Below are 24,018 nucleotides of genomic sequence, written 5' to 3'. Positions count from 1 at the left end.
GCAATATTTATTTTAATATTAGGATTCATAATATTATTAACATTATTATTAAGCTATCGCACAGCTTTTATAGCGGGCTTTGAGCGCGGCGACCAAATCAAGAAATTCCGTAACGAAAATAAACCACAACACCCGCCACTCCGCCTATATGTAGCTCGCGTTCAACAGATTCACACATTGCGCTTGTGTAGTGTTTGTGAATAAGCGCGCGGCGTGACGTCGCACAACATGCGCATCGGGAAAAGTCTGCCCATCTCTCTCTCACGCGGTCTAGCTTATGAGTGTGAAGGGGACAGTTAATGTTTATAGATATAGCGTGATTTTATTTTATTATTGTTTTAATATTATATTATTATTGTCTAATTATAATTGCATAAGTTGATAAAAAATGCTATGCAATAGCTTTACTGCGGTAGTCCCCGAGTGCCACAAGTTTTTATTTTGGTAAATAGCTACCCCACCTTTTGGAACAGTATCTCGATTGAATTGAGCAATACAATTGAAATCAGGTATTTCAATCGGATCATCATGCGCCGCTCCTAATAATTCTTCGTCTTCTTGTTCTTCATCGTTTTCTCGGCACAACTGTGTACAAATTTGTAAAGTTTTCCCTATGTCCAAATTTGATTCAAATTCTTTCTTACGTTCTAATATCGTATCTTTGTTGTCCTCGTATATTTGAATGAACTTATTTTCAGCGATAATATCATTTTCTTCACTTTGAAATGGAACATGCAACAGAACCATCTCACGCCTATAATCGTTGTAATTGTCAGCCATATCGTAGTTCTTGTATCTTATTATTCTTGGAGTATCTCTTTTACTGTAAGTCCCCTTTTTATTTATGTAATATTTTGCAACAAATTGTGCTAACGTAACATCGCGGAGTTCTTCAGGTCTTTTCTCGTACTTATCGAACCAATTCTCTTTCCCAACGTTCGTACAATCATCGTCTAAAGCTTCAAGTTCCTTCATAGATTTTCTAATTCTTGCGCGTTCAGTAGGCAATACCGTTGGAATGTAGACTGTCGCCACCGATGACTTAGCCACAGGTTCTCTTAATAAATACCAAGCAGCTTCTTGTGCCGACATTTCAACAGACTGAAGTATGTCAATACTCATTTTGTTCGTGATATCGACAATGTCGAATTCTGGATGCTCGTCCATTATGTCAATTATTTGTCTTTGCAAATTACTAATCCCTCTATTATGCTTATTGGCATATTCAACAACATTTGTTGCACAAGCATATTCATCTAGTATAATCTGAAAGTCCATGTTCGATTTAAAATGATGTAATACGAACGGATTGAAAGAGTTGTGCCATTTTTCTGCTGGTGTTCTTTTATAGAATAGTTTTGGTCTATTGATACCAGCACGAATAATATTGTAGTAATGATCATCAGAAATAATATAATTATGCGAGTAAAATTCATCAAAATTCGTGTAGTCAAAATATTCGAGATTATTTCTTATAAATTTAAATCGTTTCTTATATTCTTTGAAAAGTGCTTCTGAGTAATCGGGATCAGTGTCTTTCATTGGTATCAAATAAATAGTTTTTTTTGTTGGCATAAATGGTGCGCCAAATCTACATTCTTGCTTTTTATTGGGATTCATTTTTTTATAACACGTGGATGTGTGTTTGTGTGTTACTAGTTTTATATTTCCAGACGCCTCTGACGCTGACACAGAAACCAATTCGTCAATTAATTTAATTACTTCAGGTTCATTGTTTAATAAATCTTCAGGAACATTTTCCAACCAAAGAAGAATATGTGCATGTGGGCTACCAAGATGTTGAAATTCTATTCTTTTGAAATAATGTACTACTCTATATTTTCCGAATGGACTTCTTTTCTTTGATTGCAAAACTTTTAATAGACAATTTAGCTTTTTATTAAAATAAATAGCACAAGTTACGGCATCTTCATTCACAAGTTGAGCTTTATACATATAACTCATTTCTGCTAAAAACTTATCTGAAATTTCCGCGCCCTCGTTTTTCAATTTGTACAATAATTTCAACAAATTTTCCCAGCCGGTTTCATTGGCGCTTAGACCCATAAAAGCAGTTGGTGGGCCTAATTGCCTGATCATTGCAAAAAGATCTTTTTTGCGATCTGACCAAAACCAAGCGGAATTTGGTATGCAGCGAAGGAATGCGAGATTTGTTTCTAAACAATTATTTATATATTCTTCAGATTCAATGGTGTCTTTCGTAATTGAAGTACCTTGTCCGACATGCTTAAACGCAACGTTGACACATCCACTAACTCGCAACCTCATGATTTTAGCAGCGATGTATAAGAGGTGTTGTGGGTCAGTAGCGCGCCTATCAGTACGCCGGAGTTCGCTGGTAGCTTGCATGAATGGAGTAACAGTAACACCATCTCTGTATGTTCGAAATTGACCGCCATAGATTGTCGGAAAAGATAATTCTTCCGCATGTTCATCCATTGAAATACCGTTATATTCACCGGGTGCTAGACTCAAAAAATAATCATCATTCCACAAAAGAGTTTGTTGCTGCGCAACTAAATTGTCTTCAATTGGCACGTGTTCACTTATTTCGTCCATATTCAATTGCGAAGTACATCCATTGTCGGTAAAAAAGGATTCATCGATTTTAATGTCATGATAAATATAAAGAGGCGTAGATACTAAATACGACAACCACTCTTCAATGTGACTCTTATTCACAAGCCCGTGGACATGACTAGTTTTGTGAATCAACTTCTTTTTCAAATGCACATAAAAGCAATGGTCGTCTTGAATGTTTCTTGGCAATTGTTTCACCATTGTATCGACTTCGATAGGAACATTAATTATCTGGGCGTAAATACCGTACTGATCATTAACGTGTCTCAGCCTACGAATTTGCATGAACGGTATTCTCGGTGAAATCAATCGTTGCTCGATAAGGTTTAACGTTGGTAAATGTGATGGAATTTTCGGATATGCAAAACCATTGTAGGTTGACATGAGAGGAATTTTTTCTTTTTCCAAAGATGTATAACACGTATAGCAGACTTGAACAATTTCACCAGGTGTGTAATTCTAAAAAATCAAATTCGTATTATCTAGATATAGAGAGAATAATATAAAGTTAATGATTAAAAAAAACTATATAATTAAGATTACCTGCAGGATTGTTTTCAAAATACTCTCATGTTTACTGGTCGACATTTTCAAGTCTCTTTTCCACCATAGTCTGTCGCAAATAATACAAGAATGACCAAATGAATTACCGGTAAAGTCTTTATAAAAATCAATATGACTTGTGCTGTGTTTACGATAATTTGTGTAAACTGGAGTAGTACCATCAACAATAAAATCCATAATATTTTCACCAATTCGATCTTCTCTATCAATCTCAATTTCATTTTCATGATTGTTATGGTTGTCTTCGGTAGCATCTTCATCATAATTATCTCGCAATAGTTGAATATTGGCACCAACATGGGCTTCATTTTGGGTAGCGTCTTTTATTGGCTTCAATAAATCTGATACTTCATAAAAAGGTGTGAAATGTTGTTCACGAAGATGAAGATGAATCCAGTTTTGTGTATCATTCGCTTTAAAATGCCAAAAGATAGTGTCTTCATTCTTTGTAGTTATGTTGTAAAAACAATAATGTACACAAACATTTTGATTGTACATTTTTGAAAATAAGTACAAACAATCCAAATCTCCGTAATCATTAGTGCTTGATAGAATCTTATATGCTTCTTGCGGATTGTGGCAGGAGTTTAAATAGGGTGAATCGCGTAACTGATTTCTCAATTCACAACTCTCAATTTGAAGTTGCAAAACACTTATGAGCGAGTGGAATAGGCAATCGCCATCGCCAGGAATTCCTGTGTTCCTATGTAGAATAACTTCGGGAGTAATGCATTCATTACACTGTTCATAGATATGAAGTTGTTGGCTGTGAAATTGATTTTCCTGTAGCGTTACATTTTCTGTATTTTCAACAGCCCTATCTTGCACGACATTCTCTTCATTACTGCACAATTTTCGTTTTTTCCTGTGAAAAAAATGAGGAAATCCTAAAGTTAAATAATATTGAGGCATATACTACAATTTGTTTTTACATATTATTAAATCAAATTACATATCCACGTAAGATTTTTCTGCTTTACGTTGACGAAATTCCCTTTGACGTTCAGCATTTGATTTTGGTGGTGTTTCTTTTTTTTTTCGTTCTTTTTTTATTTTATTTTCATTTTTCTTCAAATCTTTCTGACGGTGATAATATGCCCTTTGACGTTCACGATTTCTTTTTCTTTTTAGCTCTTTAAGTTTTTCTTCTCTATAAAACGAAAATAGCTAGGTATAAATAATTAGGTATAACTAGTGTAATTAAACACTAAAAAAATTATTAATTAAAAAAATTTGAACAAAAAGAACGATATTAGGAGTTTGATTAACGAATATCACGCGATGTACATTTCTACACATATAATATCATATAAACTTTCTCTGCGCGGCATTAATGTGTATTACCTATACACAAAAAAAAGTACCTCTAAAAGTACATCGAGTCTAGTCCAAAATTTTTAACGCAAAATTCGTTTTTATTTTTATTCGGTAAAAAAATCGTCCCAGTTCATTGACAAATAAACATATTTCGCTGACGTCCGTAATAACATCGTTCTTTTCTAGAATCGGTTAAGACCTAGTCCTTCTAGATCTAGGCCGTTCCAAGATCTAGTCCTGTTAACATTTAAGGACGTCAACACTGAACAACTAGCACTAGAAGGGCCTACTGGAAGAGATTTCAACATGAAATAAGTAGAGCCCTTGTATTCTGTTTCCTAATTGTCGTCGTGTTTCTTCTAACAGCTGTGTGTACAAAATATAAGGCTTCTCTTTGTGTGCCTAACTTTGAACACCAGCGTGGAGGCTTGGTTGTTGCAATGTATGGTGTCGATACCCAAGTTAAGTATATCCCAATTTATCTCAATTTAGGTAATACTAGCGACCCGCCCTCGCTTCGCTTCGGAAACATTAAAACACACATGAAACAAAAAAAAAAAAATAAAAAAAAAAAAAAAAAAGTAGCCTATGTTCATCAGGGACAATGTCGGCTTCTAATGGAAAAAGAATTTTTCAAATCGGTCCAGTAGTTTCGGAGCCTATTCGAAACAAACAAACAAACAAATCTTTCCTCTTTATAATATTAGTATAGATGCAATGCTCGTTTAGACCTGAAATTTGAGTGCCAGCGTCGAGGCTTGGTAGCTCTTCTGACATCTTAGGGCCTTGGAGCCTGGAATCTAACTGCCAGCGTCGAGGCTTGGTAGCTCTAGATTATTAAGGCTTCCAGGCCTGAAATCTGAACACCAGCGTCGAGGCTTGGTTGTTCTGGTATTCTAGGGTTTCGAGACCTGAGTGCCAGCGTCGAGGCTTGGTAGCTCTTCTGACATCTTAGGGCCTTGGAGCCTGGAATCTATCTGCCCGCGCCGAGGCTTGGTAGCTCTAGATTATTAAGGCTTCCAGGCCTGAAGTCTGAACACCAGCGCTTGGGCTTGGTTGTTGATGCCGTGTAGGCCAGACTTTGAACACCAGCGTGTAGGCTTGGTTGTTGCAATATTTAGTAATGGCGTGTAGGCCTAAGTTTGAACACCGGCGTCGAGGCTTGGTTGTTCTGGTATTCTAGGGTTTCAAGACCTGAAATTTGAGTGCCAGCGTCGAGGCTTGGTATCTCAAATGACAAAGGAGTCGAGACCAGGACACTAAAAGTCGAACTCGATAGTAATTTAGTGTAATAGTTAAGTGAGATGATTTATGTGAAGTACATGATTTTGACGCAGGGACGCGTCATGAGCAGGATGGCCGTGTCGGCGCGTGTTTTTATAAACCATTAGTTCATGACTAATAAAGATGGGACGACAAACAATAGGTGCAAGCATTCATCGAAAACAACACGTGCAAGATAAGAATCGTAAACAACATCGTCCCACCACGATACTTTGCCATAAAAACGCTCCGTTGTTGTCTCTCGAGCTCCCGTCATGACCTATGCAAGTGTAGTGTTCGCTCACGCGGCCCGCACTCACTTAAAATCCTTCCAAATTATTCAATCCCGTTTTTGCAGGATAGCCGTCGGAGCCCCGTGGTTCGTCAGGAACGTCGACCTCCATGACGACCTGGACTTAGAGTCCATCAGTAAGTATCTTCAGTCGGCGTCGATGCGCCACTTCGATAAAGCGGCACGACACGAGAACCCTCACATCGTGGCCGCCGGTAACTACATTCCCGATCCTGCGGACAGAATTGAAAGCAGTCGACGTCGCCCAAAACACGTCATCTCGGATCCTCCCGATCCACTAACTGTGCTTTTAGGTACTTCAAGCACCGGTCACCGTTCTCGTCGAACCCGTCGCTTGCGACGAAGGGCTCGACGAGTAAATTAACTCTCAGACACAGCCCACTGAGTTTCTCGCCGGATCTTCTCAGTGGGTCGCGTTTCCGATCCGGTGGTAGATTCTGCGAAGCACGGCTCTTGCTAGGGTTCGTGTTAGCAACGTCATCAGGTTTGAGCCCCGTGAGCTCACCTACAAACGTTAGGATTACGCTGAAATAGCCCCTAAGGCTATCAGATTAGGTAGGAAAAAAAAAAAACTCGAGCTCAGAAGCGAGCGAGTCGCCGTGTCGGACGGAGCGCTCCTGCGTAATATACGCTCTGAGTTCATTTCTGGTTTTATTGACTTACGAAGACCGCCCGTTTACCATGTCGCTACCCGAAAGTGGAAATACTCCAACATATATATATATACATACCATAGATTGGAATAGGGAATAGGGAGTAGGGGTAGATTAGGGACAAATCTGGGATGTCACAATGCTTTTGTGAGATCTGAATAAATCTGAATGAATCTGATAAATCTGTTGAATTGAAAAGAACTTTTATTTGGTGTTTAAGAATATTAAATGGTTTAATTTAGTCATCAGAGTTTTGTAACTGATTAAAGATATTGAAAAGTTACTTACCTTTGGGTAAATAGGTCCCCATATGTGACCCGGTTCACCCTAAAAGCTAAGGTGGATTAGGTCAAGCTAATTTTTTAAGTTTTTGTATGTATTTTTCAATGAACTATGTATAATAATAATGCATCATATATGAAAATGTAAGTCTCCGGAACCATTTTAATCTAAATTTTTTTGGTATTGCTCTAAGAAAAACTGCTAAAAATTCATGTTTGAATTGGAAAGCATCCCTATTCCCCCAAATCTACTGAGCATATTATTGAGAATTTAAAGTATATGTATGTGTGTTTGTGTGTATAAAAGAGGGCTACTTTTAAGATCTCTCATTTTAATATAAAAAAATTTGGTTCTTTTTATAGCAGTAATAAGTATAAATAAAAAAAAAAATAACTGCATTTGTTATCTATATATTAATACGTGAACCGAACCAAACACTTTGTACCCCTTTTTACGAAAATTGCGCGAACGGAGGAGTATGAAATTTCCCACTTAAAGAGAATATAGAGAAGGAGGGCAGAATGCTAATTTTTTTTTTAAATTAAGCATTAATAATACCCACATTTAATCATTAAAAAAATATTACACGCCTACCATGTATTTGACACACACACACTTAAATGCTCTTTGTTTATTGTCAAACTTATGTTATTGCTATAGTCAAATGGAGAATAGGTAATTATTGTTTATCTTTATTGTTATTTATCTATAGTGTAGTTTTGGTGAAATCTGTGATTATAGAAATATAATAGTCTTAGATAATAGAATCATAATAGTGTACAAACTTTTATTTTTAATTAATTATTGTCGAATTTCGACTACCAGGGAACCAGTAGTAATAATAAAATGTATGTTTATAGAGTACTCACTCATTTTCTTTCATTATTTTTTCATCACTTTCTTCAATAATAAATGCACTTTGTTTATTCATATTTATAGACACCAATTTTACACGTACAGCTATTATTCACCAGCAACCAAGGGGCAACGCAACGCGAATCGCGATCAAATTTCATTTGCGACTGCTTGTCCCAAATATATTAAGTGTATAATCTATGTCCAGTGTCTCTCCGCTTACAGTAATATTGGTGTCTACTTGTCTAATATTAGGTGTGGTAAATTTTATACATTTTGTTTTTTTGTTATTTATTAACAGATTATTAACAGCAGCAAGCGAAGTGTCAGTCAGTCAGTTTTTTTTTTTTTTTAGATTTTATGACCTTGTAACTGAGACATTTAAGTCATGTCTTATTTTAATTTATATTCATATTTGTATGAAAAATGATATTATGGAGTGAAATGAAATTAAGATGATTAATTTGATACATTAATCAACTGGGATGAAATTAAATGAAATGAAGTTGGATGAAATATAATCTCAGTAAAATGGTGGTCATTTACTAAGATTTTTTCAGTGGACTTTTTGGAGGATCCCGAGAAGTTACGTCCAGCGGCTTTGTTTCATTTTCCCACGTTTGTGCACTTTCACAGATATTAAACAGTTAATAAACCACCATTATTACACATTAAATCCCGAAGAAACACTAAATAGACAAAATAAAACAAATCACACAACTTCACTCCTCGCGTTCCCGCCAAAAAGTCCAGTCAGTCAGATTAAAATCAGTGTTGTCAGTATAAAGAAAAATAATTACATGAAATTCATTTAACGATCATTTTTTTAAATAACCGATAATTGATTTATTTCGTAATGTTTTTTTTACGAGTACACATAATTTTTTATGTTTTTGTTATAGTTGTACATATTTAAATAACAATACTAGTTAAGTTTTTTTTTTATTGCTTAGATGGGTAGACGATCTCACAGCCACCCTGGTGTTAAGTGGTTACTGGAGCCCACAGACATCTACAACGTAAATGCGCCACCCACCTTGAGATATAAGTTCTAAGTTCTCAAGTATAGTAACAAGTTAAAGTCCAATGGGTATGTCTTTGATGTTATTTTATGTGCTTATAATCGATTAAAATCGATTGATTAATGATAATACTTAAAATGATTTATTTATATGTTTTATTTATATACTTAAAATGTTTACTTAATACGTAAAAGGTTTTGATGCTGGCAATATTTTTCCCGCAAAAATAAAAATCTTGTTTTTTTCAATAGAGTTACTTTTTTTAAACTACTTATTGTAAACTGTAGTGGCGCTTATTTGGAAGAAAGTAAATGCATATTTATTTATGACAAAATTAATGCACTAAGTATTTTTTCTCTAATCTATTGTCCGCTTTGGGCCTGAAATGGGCATTCCCCTTTCAACAGAAGAAGTTGCGTCTCTGGTTTATTTAACTAAGACTAAGTACTCTCGTCAATAAAGATGCTGGGACTTGTTTTTTTTATTGCTTAGATGGGTGGACGAGCTCACAGCCCACCTGGTGTTAAGTGGTTACTGGAGTCCATAGACATCTACAACGTAAATGCGCCACCCACCTTGAGTTATAAGTTCTAAGGTCTCAATATAGTTACAACGGCTGCCCCACCCTTCAAACCGAAACGCATTACTGCTTCACAGCAGAAATAGGCGGGGTGCCTACCCGTGCGGACTTTCAAGAGGTCCTACCACCAGTGAATATGATAAATCGCATGCTCAACAGCTCCAGTAGGCTTAGTGCGAGTTTCAAAAATCGAATCGAATGACTCGCATCGAGTGTACGCTCTTCACGGTGAAACGTGCGGAGCTCTGAGTGCGAGTTACTCGATTTGCAGGACGTTTATTCATCTTTAGAAGCAATAATTTTTTCTTTTATATTGGTAGCATGCAAGTTTTTTTTAAGGCGTTTAATTGAAATGCCAAGCTTTCTAACGATATTTATAATTAGTCGGGTAATGGGTAATGTACCTGTGCTTAGTGCGAGTTTTTTTAATTACTCAGTCGATGTTAATGTTATGTTTAATTTGTGTGAATTTGTATCAGTGCCACCTAGTGGTAAGCTTATGAATCTCATTTTGTGGGAGAGAGAAGGTTTGTTTATGTTGCTGTCTCATGTATCGAATAGCTTTACCGAAGTGAGCCTCTCGATTATTGTATGTGCGAGTGCGAGTTACAAATTAATGGATTTTGAGAGTATTTCTTCACTTTCAAGCAAGTTATGTAGTCACTAAAAATTTTGCCGTGAAACCAATACAATATCAAGATTTTTTCTTTCGTTTTTAATAATAATGTTGTTTTTTAAGGTTTTATCTATTCTAATGGTTTATACACATATATTTTTTCGGTTAGAAAATTTTATAGACGTCTAGCTAGTTGTAAATACATATTAATTCTTTGCTTTTTCATTTAATTCTTATTAAATCATTGCTTTTTTTTAAAGAGTTGTTTGATGAGAGAGAGAGAGCGAGATAGAGTTGTTTTTTTTTTTATTGCTTAGATGGATGGACGAGCTCACAGCCCACCTGATGTTAAGTGGTTACTGGAGCCCATAGACATCTACAACGTAAATGCGCCACCCACCTCGAGATATAAGTTCTAAGGTCTCAGTATAGTTACAACGGCTACCCCACCCTTCGAACCGAAACGCATTATTGCTTCACGGCGGAAATAGGCGGGGTGGTGGTACCTACCCGTGTGGACTCCCAAGAGGTCCTACCACCAGTGAAAGAGTATTCTTTATTGTACACAAAATGAATAAATATTGTGAAACATTTTTTCTTGGTCTTATCGCTAAGAGTGATCTCTTCCAGACAACCATTAGATGGGCAAGAATAATTTCGAAATGAATTGCACACTGTGTATCTATCTATTATAGAAATATATACACACACGCACATACACACGCGCACACACACACACACACGCGCGCTCAATATACATATTTACAATTTACAGGTACATACGTACAGATTTATATTTATAAATTATATAGAAATTTGAACAATGTAATAATAATTTTGCTTCTTTACACATTTATAAATAAGGATGGATGCTCGTAATAATTTTAGTATATTTGGGCCACCTAATGAAGATCATCAACACTATTACCGTAAATACAATCATTTTATAAACGTTCAACGGGTAAAAGATTAAACCTATGTAAAACATAATTTCTTTAATTAAAAAAAGCTGAAATAATTACCTATTCCAAGATTAATTATGTTAATTATGTCTAAATATGTAATTACAATTAAATAAATTCTATAATAAACTTCTAATTCTAATACTTCTATTAAAGTTACTAAAAAAATATGTTTATGCTGGGCAGTTTTCGTGTATTTTAAAGGTTACGCCATTACGGCAAAGTTTGTTTACGAAATTGCACCCTTAGAATGGAAGTGGTATAACTAAAAAATTTAAGATTAGTTTTATATTTCAAAACACTTATGTATTATTATTAAGAACCTACATTTTAAGTAGGTAATACGTGCAGCAAAAATGTTGGACTCCTTTTTACGAAAATTGCGCGGACGGAGAAGTATGAAATTTCCCACACTCATAGAGAATATAGAGAAGTAGTGCAGATTGCTAATCTTTTTTTTTAATTGTGCATAAACAATAAAAAAATAAACTAAATGAATAAAAAAACCTTACACACATTACCATGTATTTGACACACACACACACACACATGCATTTATACTTTTTTTGTTTATTGATTTATCAATCTGTGGTCAAATTGAGAATAGATTAATATTTTTTGTCTTTAATATTATTTTTCTATAATGTAGCCTTGGCGACATAGAGCAATGATTATTATAGAAATGATGATAATAGAAAGGTGACAATAGAACTATAATAATGCTCAAACTTAAAATTTAAATAAATTATGGTCAAATTTCGACCACTGGACTACCATTAGTAGATAATAATAAAATCATTTATTGCCTTTCACACAGATTTAGATTATTACAGGCAGCCTACAAGGAAACAACAAAAAAACAAAACACTATTATATCATTTCTGGCAAGCAGCTCAACATTTGCACTTGTATATTATTAATAGGAATTTTATTAAGAATATTGACAATTTATGAGGAATTTGACAAGTACGGATTAGTTATAGATATATGTAGTTACATATTGTAAATTAAATTAGTTTTATAAGTGCAATAAAAAATAATTTAAATGATAAAGCCATACCTTTTTCCAATGTGACGATTAGAGGGTATCCTATTATTCTTTTCTATATTATTCTATCAGCTTATAAAATTAAACAGTCTCTTTTAGTCTAGAAAAGGACAAAGTACTCTTTCTGTCTTTTTCAAATAAAATGGCATGCCTTAAAGTTTTTAAACCGAAAAACTAAAAAAATACAATTATTGTATTACAATATTGAAGTTTACCAGAAACTAAGAATTTTGGGTTGAGCCACTTTAATTCTAAAGGTACAAAATAGTATTGAACACGTGACATTACCCGAATCATTTTGAAAGTAGTTGGTTCCCATTAAAATGCTGTTAAAAAGCGTTGTATTTCATTTAGACGGTCTAATGCCAAAACATCACGTGCTACCAATATACGAGAAATAATATTATTGTTGCTCTCGGTGAATAAACGCCCTGCGAAGCGAGTAGCATATCTCAACTCACACTCACAATTCTTCATTTTTCACCGTATAGAACGTAAACTCGATTTGATTTTGATTTATTCATTTACAATTGAACAACTAGGAAAAAAAGATGAAAAGACATTTTGGAGGGACCGCGAGGAGCTAAATTGTGTGAATTGTTTTATTTTGTCTATTTAATGTTTCTTAGTTAATGCGTATTTAATATTTCTTCGTGTATAAGTGTAATTTTGAGACCGTCCTGGCCTAAAGGTTAAGGCGTCCGGTGTATTCGTATCTTGCAATGCACCGGTGTTCTAATCCCGCCGGCGGGTATCAATTTTTCTAATGAAATACGTACTTATCAAATGTTTACGATTGACTTTCACTGTAAAGGAATAGCATCATGTAATAAAAATCAAACCCGCAAAATTAATTTTTGTAATTACTGGTGGTAGGACGTCTTGTGAGTCCGCACGGGTAGGTATCACCACCCTGCCTATTTTTGCCGTGAAGCAGTAATGCGTTTCGGTTTGAAGGGTGGGACAACCGTTGTAACTATACTGAGACCTTAGAACTAATATCTCAAGGTGGGAGGCGGCATTTGCGTTGTAGATGTCTATGGGCTCCGGTAACCACTTAAGATTAGGTGGGCCGGGAGCTCGTCCACCCATCTGTGCAATAACAAAGTAACGTGGGTTTATTAACTGCTTAGTATCTGTGAAAGTGCGAAAATTTAAAAAAAATAAACAAAACCGCTGGACGTAGCTTCTCGAAGTCTTCGAAAAAATCTCAGTATATAATCAGCATTTTGCAGAGATTATATTTTATCCCATATTATCTGATCTCATTTCATTTCATTCCATGCCAATTGATTAATGCTTAAAATTAATCAAATCCATTTCACTCCATATTATCATTTTTCATAAAAAAAGATTAGGCTCTATGGCATGATATTTTTGCCTCTCTAGTTGGAAAAATAAAACTACTAAAGAAATACTCGATCGAAACGTTAAAATCCACTAATTTGTAACACGCACTCCCACAAATGTCATTCGTAGTACTCATTTCGGTAAAATTACTCGGTTACGAGATCACAACGTTAATATGAACTCGCACTCACAAAATAACACCGAGTACGTTTGCCGCTAGGGGCGCTGTTCCAATTGCATACAAATTTGAGCAAACTGGCTCGCTAGTGAGAACGTTACAAAACTCGCACTAAGCACACTGTACGTCGCACTATTTCGAATAACGTCGATTGAGGGTGTGGCGGGTAGCCATCATAGACAATACAAGATAATTGACGGATGCCTGAATCTCGCTTGGGTACGTCATTTTCGACATAAACCAGCGTTATAAAAGTTCCGAACAACATTTAGACCGTCGGTCTACCGAGCAATATAGCGGTGTAGCGAGTCGCGATTAATATTTCAGTGATTACGACTTTATTTGTAATTTATCTTTAAGGATAGGATATGTTAGTTTTACTTCTTTAAAGAGTTCGTATCGTACTTTATAATAGATTTTTACAAGGTTATTGATATACTTTCTTATTTTGTATAAATATTAAAATATTTAGTATGATATAACAATGATATTTCCTACATGCTTTTTCCAGGCTTAGGACTGGCTGCAGATGCAATTAACTCATTGACCAAAGGCAAAACGAGAGTTATTAAAACATTTAAAAACGCAGGCGCATTTAAAAGTTTATTGTTTAAACATAATCAAATTTGAATTTAAACAAGTGCTATTTACTAATTCACAAATATTATTTATAGACTTTTTACAACTTTTTCCCTCAATTATTATTTAAATCTACTTAAAAAAAATGTTTATTGAGAGAATTTTTTAGATGTCATTAGTGTGCGGCGTTCATTGATAGTAAGGCCTATCTTGGCAAGGAACTGATGTCGCCAAAATTTTGCCATATCTCATATAAAGTTTTGCTAGATGAGAGTATGTGTGTCTATGATGCCTCCACCACTCAAGCGGGCAATTAAATTTTCCTTCGCTATTGAAGACAGGCAACATTTCGTCACTTGTACACTTCTTTTATTGCTCTTAACAGTGAAATTCAAACTGAATGTCGTGAGCCAACAATTTCATTTAAAATATTCCAAGAGGAGAAAGGGTCGTTATCAATACGTGATAGCTGGTTTGATGATGATGCTACTGTTTCTTGATTTCCTCTTTCACAAACAAATCTATAACCATTTCTTGAACTCTCTTTTTTGTAGATTGTGCATCGTTTTGGTCGCTAAAAACCGTTAATTTGTAGCGAGGATCTGAAAACGTGCGGCTTTTTTCCACTGCTGCAAACCGAGTTTCCAATTCTTCCTTCAAATATTTAATGCCGATAAGAGCAGCTGGACAAAACGGTTCTTCCAATAATTTATTACAAGCTGTTAAAAGGCACCTTGTCATAACTATGAAAGCGATACCGGGTACATACTTTTCCCCGCTCATGGTCCTTGTGGCGTCATCAAAGGGCTTGAGAATTTTTTTAGGTCTTCAAGCAGCTGCCATTCCTCTACTGTTATTGGCGGGAGATTTTTATTCAGAACTGCAACAGTCGCTCTTATAAATTTGTTGAAGTTCAACAAATCTGTCTATCATATGGTAGGTAGAATTCCAAAGGGTAGGCACTTCCTTACCTTTTAGGAATACCACTGGGATTTTCCAATGTTTGCGCCTTCAAAAGCATTTCTAGGGCACTGGTGCTGGTTTTAAAATGTCTGAAAATTTTTTTTAGTTTCTCCAAATTATATGAGACATTGAGAGCATCCTGTACAATAAGGTTCAATGTGTGCCCATAACAACCATAATGCTTCCAACCGATTTCCGATATAGCTTTCTGTATGTTAGCGGCATTATCAGAAACGACGAAATTAATTTTATGATAAAGGTCCCATTCATTAACAATTGCAAGTAATTTTGATTCAATATTTGCGCTACTATGGGTATCTTCAAAAATTGAATAGCAATGATTTTAATTCATATTGGTCTGTTATAAAGTGCCCAGTTACCGCTATGTAACTCTCATTTGCGCGTGAGGTCCGTGGTGTCACAAGTCAGTGGTTAGGCACACTTATAAGTAATTAAGCGATCTAAGGTTATTTAGTTCTTCTTGTAATTTTCTTTGGAGTTCTCGTATAGAGCCGGAATCATTATGTTAGAAATTATTTTACGGCTAGGTAATGAGTACCCCGGTATCCAACTTGCAAACTTTTTGAACGCTTGCTCTTCTACCAATGATAATGGTGGATATCCGTCATAGAATAAATTTAATAAGTCGCGGTCAATTTTTTTTTTAACAGCTGTTATTTTTCGTGCTGCACCATACCTTTTTATTCTTTGTTGTTGAGACGCAGCTCGCGGTACCAATATAGGTAGACCAGATTGAGGGACTACCGACGGCCTTGTGGCATTGATGGGTAGCTCTACAATTTTATTTTGCGAACTTCTTGGCTTGAATGAAGGTTGTATCAATGCAGGCGTTGGCGGTGATAAAGCTGATGACTGTCGTAGCTCCCTCAACGTTGAAATTTGAGTTGAAGTCACCCTTTTATAAGCGTCCAAATGTCGCTTGGGTAAATGACTCTTCAAATTGCCCGTTGTTGTTTTGTAACTGTATAAATCAAACAGTGTGCACCTCGCCTTTTTCGTCAAAGGATCCTTTTTAAAAAAGTCCCAGAGTAAACTCGCATTGCTACATTGTGATTTATTTATATCTATCTACTAAACCTAAACTAAACAAAACTATTTGAAAACACTATGAAATCTAAACTTAATCTATATTAAACAACTATACACTTTATATTTTTAACTATTCAATTGGCAATTAAACTTAAGTCTTAAAGCTTAGCGTCGCGTCTTTAATACACTTTATTTTAATGCTAAGCACGTGAGTCGTGAAGAACCGGTTCATCATCATCATCATCATGCTTCCCTATTACCCTCTGCTGGGGTGTAGGGCTCGAATCAAATTTTTCCATTTGTATCGGTCTTGGGCAGTCTGTTCAGAACCGGTTCAAGGCCACAAAATTCGACGTCAATTTGCAACCATAATTTAATTTTTTAAATCTTATCTGAAGAGTTATAAGGGCTAAAGTCAAAGGTCAAATGCATCTCATTCGTGTGCGCGAAAGAGACAAAATGATGATTGTCTATTTCGATCGAACCGATGTTTGCGCGCTGCGTGCCGCGATACCTTGCGGCCGAGCAGTACGAAGTTAAACGAATATTGCCGAACGTGGTGTGATTTGTGTTCGTGATCGGGGAAAAACGTGATTGAGGTAGTATATATTTATAATAGTTATTTATAGGCGAAACTAGCCAACAGCTATTTTACTTAAAGATAATTTCAATAACCATTTAAGTTCTGAAACGACCGAGCAAATATCACCCGCTCGGTGGAAGATCTTTCTTTATCGTCAAGGGCTTATAGATATTGTTTCAAAAAGATATTGATAGAAAATTTTATCGGACGAAGGGCAACAGTATCCAAAATTGTACTGTTATAAGTGAGACCTTACAACTCAATCTCATGTCTCGAGGGGGATGGCATCCTTTACGTTTGTAGATGTCTATGGGCTCCGGGCCGTAAGCCCATCCACCCATGTAAGCAATAAAAAGAAAACAAAAAAATTGAATTGCGAGCTGAGTTTCAACGGTTTTGCTTGAATCGCCTAACAACTGTTGATAAACTATTATATGATTTTATAAACACAAGGAAAGAATGACAATGTAGACATTTAACTGCCAATGTTTAAGAGCTCACGCAGATCTTCAGCTTGACCGAAAAGCTTCGTCGTCGACTTTTCTCATTTTCTCCGAGACGTGAATGAATGATGAAAACATTGCAGATGGCCACATAATTCGAATGACGGAGCCCATGTCGTTACTCCACAAATGGAACTCAATACACTTTTTTTCCTACCTAAGCTGATGGTCTAGAGAGACCATATCAGCGTAACCTTAACTAGTAGGTGAGCTCACGGGGCTCAAACCTGACGATGTTGCTAACACGAACCCTAGCAAGAGCCGTGCTTCGCAGAATCTACCACCGGATCGGAAACGCGACCCATTGAGAAGATCCGACGAGAAACTCAGTGGGGTGTGTCTGTGGATTAATTTACTTGCCGAGCACTTCGTCGCAAGCGACGGATTCGTCGAGAACGATGACCGGTGCTTGGGGTACCTAAAAACGCCGTTAGTGGATCGGGAGGATCCGAAATGACGTGTTTTGGGCGACTGTTTTCGATTTGGTCCGCAGGATCAGTTATGTAATTTCCAGTGGCCACGATGAGAGGATTCTCATGTCATGCCGCTTTTCGAAGTAGTCAGTACACAACAACTGGAATCAGTTCAGCTTTCTAAAGTGGGAAAAATATGAACATGTCAAACTAAATTAAATATTTAGTATTTCAGTATTATTAAAGGTATTATTATATTAATTATCTATATTTATCCCAACTAATCAATAAATACAATCACGAATTCATTCATGAAAATTTAATTAAATACACACCAGAAGTACAGTCAAGTTGGGTACAACTTTTAATTTCCGTATAATTTTACATAAAACCAAGATGTTTGCAAGATTTATATATGTATATACATATTTTTTTCAAACGTTTTTTGTTTAGTTACTTATTTAATTATATGAAACGGAACTTGAGATATTCAAAATTTCAAATTGTCAGTTGTCAATAAGTTTTCAAAACTTTAGCGCCTTTTCTCTTCGTGGTGATCAACAAGAAAAAACAGAAATCTGAATGAAATATAGAAAATGTATGTAAAACACATGTTTTTTTTTGTTTCTAGAGGTGAAATATTTATTCAACTTGCCTTTTTTCTTATAATTTTGTGATTTTTAAATATTTTTTGACCAAAATTATATTCTATATTATTATATATTGAAAAGAATATTGTAAATTTATTTTAAGTTGGTGTAACTTTGAACGATTCAATGTTATCCAATGCCAATTTTATTTTTAAGGTTAACTTTGTCATATTGAGTTGTAATTTATTATACTTTTCTTCTACTGTTACAGGTTGATAAAATGCCACGAAAAGCAAATGATTAAGCCCGGTGTGCGTAAATATGGCGTTAAATCAAATTATACCACAGCTATTTTAGAGGAAGCCCTAGATAAAATCCGATCGGGAGCCTCAACTAGGATGAGAGCTTCAGAAAGGTATAATATACCGCTAGTAACTTTATTTTATAAATTAAAGCAAAAGCATACCAAGGGTGTTGGTAGACTGCACTGTCGAAATCTGCGGAAGAAAGTTTTAAGTCTCATCTGTTAGTCCTGAATGATATTGGAATACCAATAAGTATGTTTGATTTTAGGGTTATTGTAAATAAATATTTGAACGAAACGAAAAAATAAAATAAATACTTTAGAAGAAAATTCTACTCTTTATAGGATAATTAAGTGTTGGCAACTCCAAAGATTGGCAGAAAGTGTCCAAACTGGTAACACCAAATTTACAGCAAAGCTTGATAATGGTGCAGAGTGCAACGTCCTTCCAAAATTCATAGTACAGAAAACTCAAGCTTGTACACAACCACGTTGCATTAAAAATTTAACAAGTTTCTCAAATAACAGAATGTTAGTACTTACTTGGGGAAGTGAAGTTACAATACAAAATAAAAGGGAAAACTGTTAAAATACTATTTAAAGTTGTAGTTGAAAGAGTCACACCAGTCTTAGGACTGAACAGTTGTGAGAAGTTGGGATTAGTCGCACGGGTTGAAACATTGAAAGAAAGTTCAACCAATGATGACATATTTAAAAGGTTACGTTGGTACAAAAATTTTGAGTATGATTTTGACCTCATAGAAAACCCTAAATTTGAAATTAAACCGATAAGAAATGTTCCACATGCCATAAGAAATGAAGTAAAACAAGAATTAGATAGAATGGTAAAACTGGATGTCATCAAACCTGAAACAGAACCGACACCAGCAGTGAGTCCAATGGTGGTGATCAGACAAAAATGAATATTGAGAATATGCATAGATCAATCAGATGTGAACAAAAATATTTTAAGAGTACATTTCCCACTTTCAACAATAGAAGAGATAGCAGCTGACGTCAAAGGATCAGCATACTTGACCTTATGAGACGGCACTAAAGGATTTTGGCAAGTTATCAAAAATAACACAAAAGATACTGCCTTTTATATACCTTTTCTACATCTGAATGGGAAAGATAATCATTCAAAAGACTTTTGGGTACCACCACCCTGCCTATTTCTGCCATGAAGCAGAAATGCGTTTCGGTTTGAAGGGTGGGGCAGCCGTTGTAACTATACTTGAGACCTTAGAACTTATATCTCAAGGTGAGTGGCGCATTTACGTCGTAAATGTCTATGGGCTCCAGTAACCACTTAACACCAGGTGGGCTGTGAGCTCGTCCACTCATCTAGCAATAAAAAAAAAAACTTTCGTTTGGAGTATCGTCAGCACCTGAAAATTTTCAAGGAATCTTGGCTAATCTTCTTAGCACATTCAAAAATGTAAGAGTATCAATCGAGGATATCTTTATTCATGCCAAAAAGGAGGAAGAGCCACAGAAAATGCTCAAAGAAGTATTATGAGACATTGAAATTTTCTGGTTTCAAACTTAATCAAAGTAAATGCATCTTTTAAGTCACAAGTTTCAACTGGGAATTCTATTAAGATGAAGCACTCAATAAAATTAAAAAAGTTTTACAGAATCCATCAGTGTTAAAATTATATGATGTAAACAAACGAGTCACACTAAGAGTGGATGCAAGTTTAAAGAATCTTGGTGCAGCATTCCTTCAGGAAAGGCAGCTTATGGAGCCAGAACATTGACTAAATCTGAACAAAATTATGCTCACATTATGAAGGAAGTATTTGCTATATACTATTTGGGTGCAAAAAGTTCCATGAGTATGTCTATAGCAAATAATTATTAGTCGAATCAAATCACAAGCCGCTCGAGACAATATTCAGAAAAAAAATACAGTCAGCCCAAGCTAGACTTCAACGTATAATGCTCAACCTAACACCATATTCACCAAAAATTACATTTAACAAAATCATATAAATACCATTAGCAGACTTTTTAAGCCGTGATTGTGACACTTCAAAACTGACGAACATTAGGAATAAAACCAAAAGATTTATTTCTATTCAATTTCAAAGAAGTAACATACTTCAAAGGTCTAATTTTCAGAGGTCACAAAATAGTAGTGCCCAAAACACGAGTACCCCAGATGCTAAAAAACATAAACCAAGGTCAGCTTGGAATTCAAAGCTGCTTGAAAAGAGCACGCCAATTGCTCTATTGGATAGGAATAATCAATCGTTAATAGATATTGCACAAAAATATAAAATCTCCAAATTATTCCTTCATAGACACAATACTTATGTCATGAAAAAGCAAGGTGGCCATGCAGCATTAGCTACGGATGTAGGAGAATACCTAATACAATATACAAAATATGTGTGTTCTGAATGGGGATATCCCCTTGAAACAATAGACTTTAGATTATTAATAAAGGGATACTTAGACAACTTAGGAGTAGTGATAAAAAGATTCAAAAATAATATGTCAGAGGTCACAAAATTGTAGTGCCCAAAACACAAGTACCTTAGATGCTAAAAAACATAGACCAAGGTCAGCTTGGAATTCAGAGCTGCTTGAAAGAGCACGCCATTTGCTCTATTGGAGAGAACTAATTAATCGTTAATAGATATTGCATAAAAATATAAAATCTCTAAATCAGTCCTTCATAGACACAATACTTATGTCATGAAAAAGCAAGGTGGCCAAGCAGTATTAGCTCCGGATGTATGGGAATACCTAATACAATATACAAAGGTGTGTTCTGAATGGGGATATCTCCTTGAAACAATAGACTTTAGATTATTAATAAAGGGATACATAGACAATGTAGGAGTAGTGATAGAAAGATTCAAAAATGTTATGCCTGGTCCTGCCTACACAAAATTTTTTTGGAAACGACATAAACTTGCAGTTACCGGTAGATTAAGCCAAAATATAAAACGTCCAAGAGCAGCAGTCTCGCCAGAGATGATAAAGGCATATTTCGATGAACTAGACGTACCACTACAAGGAATTCCTTGAGATAACATCGTCAACTATGACGAAACTAACTTGGTTGATGTCCTTGCTGCCATATGAGGTAAATAAGGCACAACGTGGAAACAAAATCGGCCATAAGGTTCTCTTTATAATAGTACCAGATCTAGTTGGTTTGATGGATTAACATTTGAAGACTAGGGAGGACTATTGTATTCGATTTTTAAAACTGGCACAAAAATTCTTGTAGGCGATAATCTCGCCTCTCACCTTTCAATAGAAATAATAAAGGAATGTGAAACACGTAATATTAGGTTCATTTTTTACCTGCCAACTCTAAGCACCTTACTCAATCATTAGACGTAGCTTTCTTCAGGCCGTTGAAAAGTGCTTGGCAGCACATACTTTATAATTGGAAAAAGACCGACGGGAGAATGCAAGCTACTATACCCAAAAATATATTTCCGTCGCTTCTTAAAAAACTTATGAAAGAAATAGAATCAAACGTCAGTAAACAAAATACAGCTAGGTTTTAAAAAGTGCGGCATAAGTTCGGTAAATAGAAATAAGGTTTTAGATAGATTGCTAAGCGCAAATCCAGAAGCTAGAAATTAAAACTTCAAAGAAGTAATTGATCTAACGGTTCTTTCTATGCAATGAGGTATGACACAGGAAGTTTTAAAACACCCTACAAAAAAAAAAAAAAATTTTATTCCTGGAAGAAGTGTAGAAAACAATCTTGACAGAAGAATCAGAATATCCTGATAACACAAATGAATGTGACAATGAGAGTAATACAGAAAAAAATCTGGATAATAACTTAAACATATTAGAAGAAACTGGCCCCAGTAACGTCAAAAAAGCTGATAGAAAGTTTAACGTGGTCAACCAACCCATTGATTTTTTTTGTGTGTGTTACGTGTGTGACCCAATATGCTTCTAGTGTGGGAAGGGTTTGCATTATTTATACTTTTATTAGGTTTTGAGATTGCGTCACGTTTTACTATCCTTCCGGGGCTGTCGTGGTTGTTTTCAATGATAAACTAAGGAGATTTATCTATTTCTTTCCGTTTATCTAACGTTTGTTGAGACGCAAGCGACGCCAAAAACATAAGTTTTTTAGATTTTTCGGTAACATGATTGAAAATTGGCTCTATCACTAGAGTCTTTGCATTAGATGTCGTATTTATAATTTCATGTTTGTCGGTCTGGTATTGTCCCTGTGCGAATACCGGTTCAACGATTTTACTTTCACTGTCGATTACGATGTTGTTTGCCATGATAGGGCTGTCACTCGCAGCGGAATAATTTCGCTCACTCAACAGTTCGACAGCTGACACCATTTTTGTTGTATTTTGTGCAGGAGACCTACAGGGACGGATTTTGATTTCATCACTGGGATTACTTGTGTTTGTACTTGGCTTCAGTATCCGAGACGATGCACCAAAAGTTACTCTGGAAGGATTATAAAAACGTTCTTCTTCATCCATTTTTACTACCATTTTGTTGAGGATGTCGTGGGTAAGAAAACCATCATTCACAACTGAAAGTTCTTTTCTTGGTTTCTTTTTGGACGAAATACCGGTTTCTTTTTCTTTACATGACAGGGTTGAATTGGGTTCTGGAGTTGTTATGCTTTCATTATTAGTTCGCACGGTAAGGGGAGGCACTTCAATTGTCAGCCAACTTTGATTTGAGCAAGGAACTTCTGTTATATCTGGTTGATTGATCTTCCTGTTTATCTCCATCGCATCACCACAACTTTCTTGTGTTAAATTCGATGTGTAACATTTCGATAGCGACATTAAATGATCAGGATTGACTAAACGAATATTTGTTGAGCTCCGGGAAGCGATTGTTGAAGGAACTCGCGTCGCAGTGTCGCTAACGGCGCCGCGGTCGGGAACATTCGAGTTCCGTTGGTCGCAGTCTTTCAAGTACACTGTACTGTTGAACAGTTTGGATTCAATCGCCTTCATTACATCAACAGTGATCGGCCTGCAAGCATTGAGCAGTACCCTGTTACGCGGCGAACTTAAGAATGCATCCGTTAATCTTTTCAACTTCTTGTTAAAGTCCGGATTCTTGCAAAGCTGTGTAGGATCATACCAACGATTTCGGGGTTTATGAAATAAGTAACTAGACATTTTCACTTTCATACTATCGTCTGTTCTAGTTTCGCTTTGTGCACCAGATTTACTTTCTAAGAACAAAGTGTTGTTCATTGTATTACTGATGTCAGAATTAATTCGATTCGTAGTCTTATTAACATCAGTTTGTATTTCCGAAATGTTCAGTTGTTTTAAACTGTCTTTTAAATTACAACCCTGCGGCTTGTTTTTTGACATTTTCATTGCATCTTCTTTCAAATCAAAGAGACATTTTAATTCAGAAGTCGATGCACTATTTCCATGTTCACAACTTAACCGACT

General features: G+C 35.6%; 1 protein-coding gene across 9 annotated transcripts in view; it reads right to left on the bottom strand.

Moving 5' to 3' along the window:
* The window catches only part of LOC114245104 (uncharacterized), a 111,752-nt gene that overhangs the window by 71,299 nt on the left and 16,435 nt on the right, over positions 1-24,018 (bottom strand). For all 9 annotated transcript variants that reach the window (XM_089735801.1, XM_089735802.1, XM_089735807.1 and 6 more), the window contains exons 9-11: positions 4,118-4,315; positions 3,145-4,030; positions 462-3,060 (exon numbers count right to left, since the gene is read on the bottom strand). In XM_089735801.1, coding sequence (XP_089591927.1) covers positions 462-3,060; positions 3,145-4,030; positions 4,118-4,315 — 3,683 coding nt within the window. The remainder of the gene's footprint in view (positions 1-461; positions 3,061-3,144; positions 4,031-4,117; positions 4,316-24,018) is intronic.

The sequence above is a fragment of the Bombyx mandarina genome, chromosome 20 (genome assembly GCF_030267445.1).
Source record: "Bombyx mandarina strain Sakado chromosome 20, ASM3026744v2".
NCBI lineage: Eukaryota > Metazoa > Arthropoda > Insecta > Lepidoptera > Bombycidae > Bombyx > Bombyx mandarina.
This window is presented reverse-complemented; position numbering and strand designations above follow the sequence as displayed.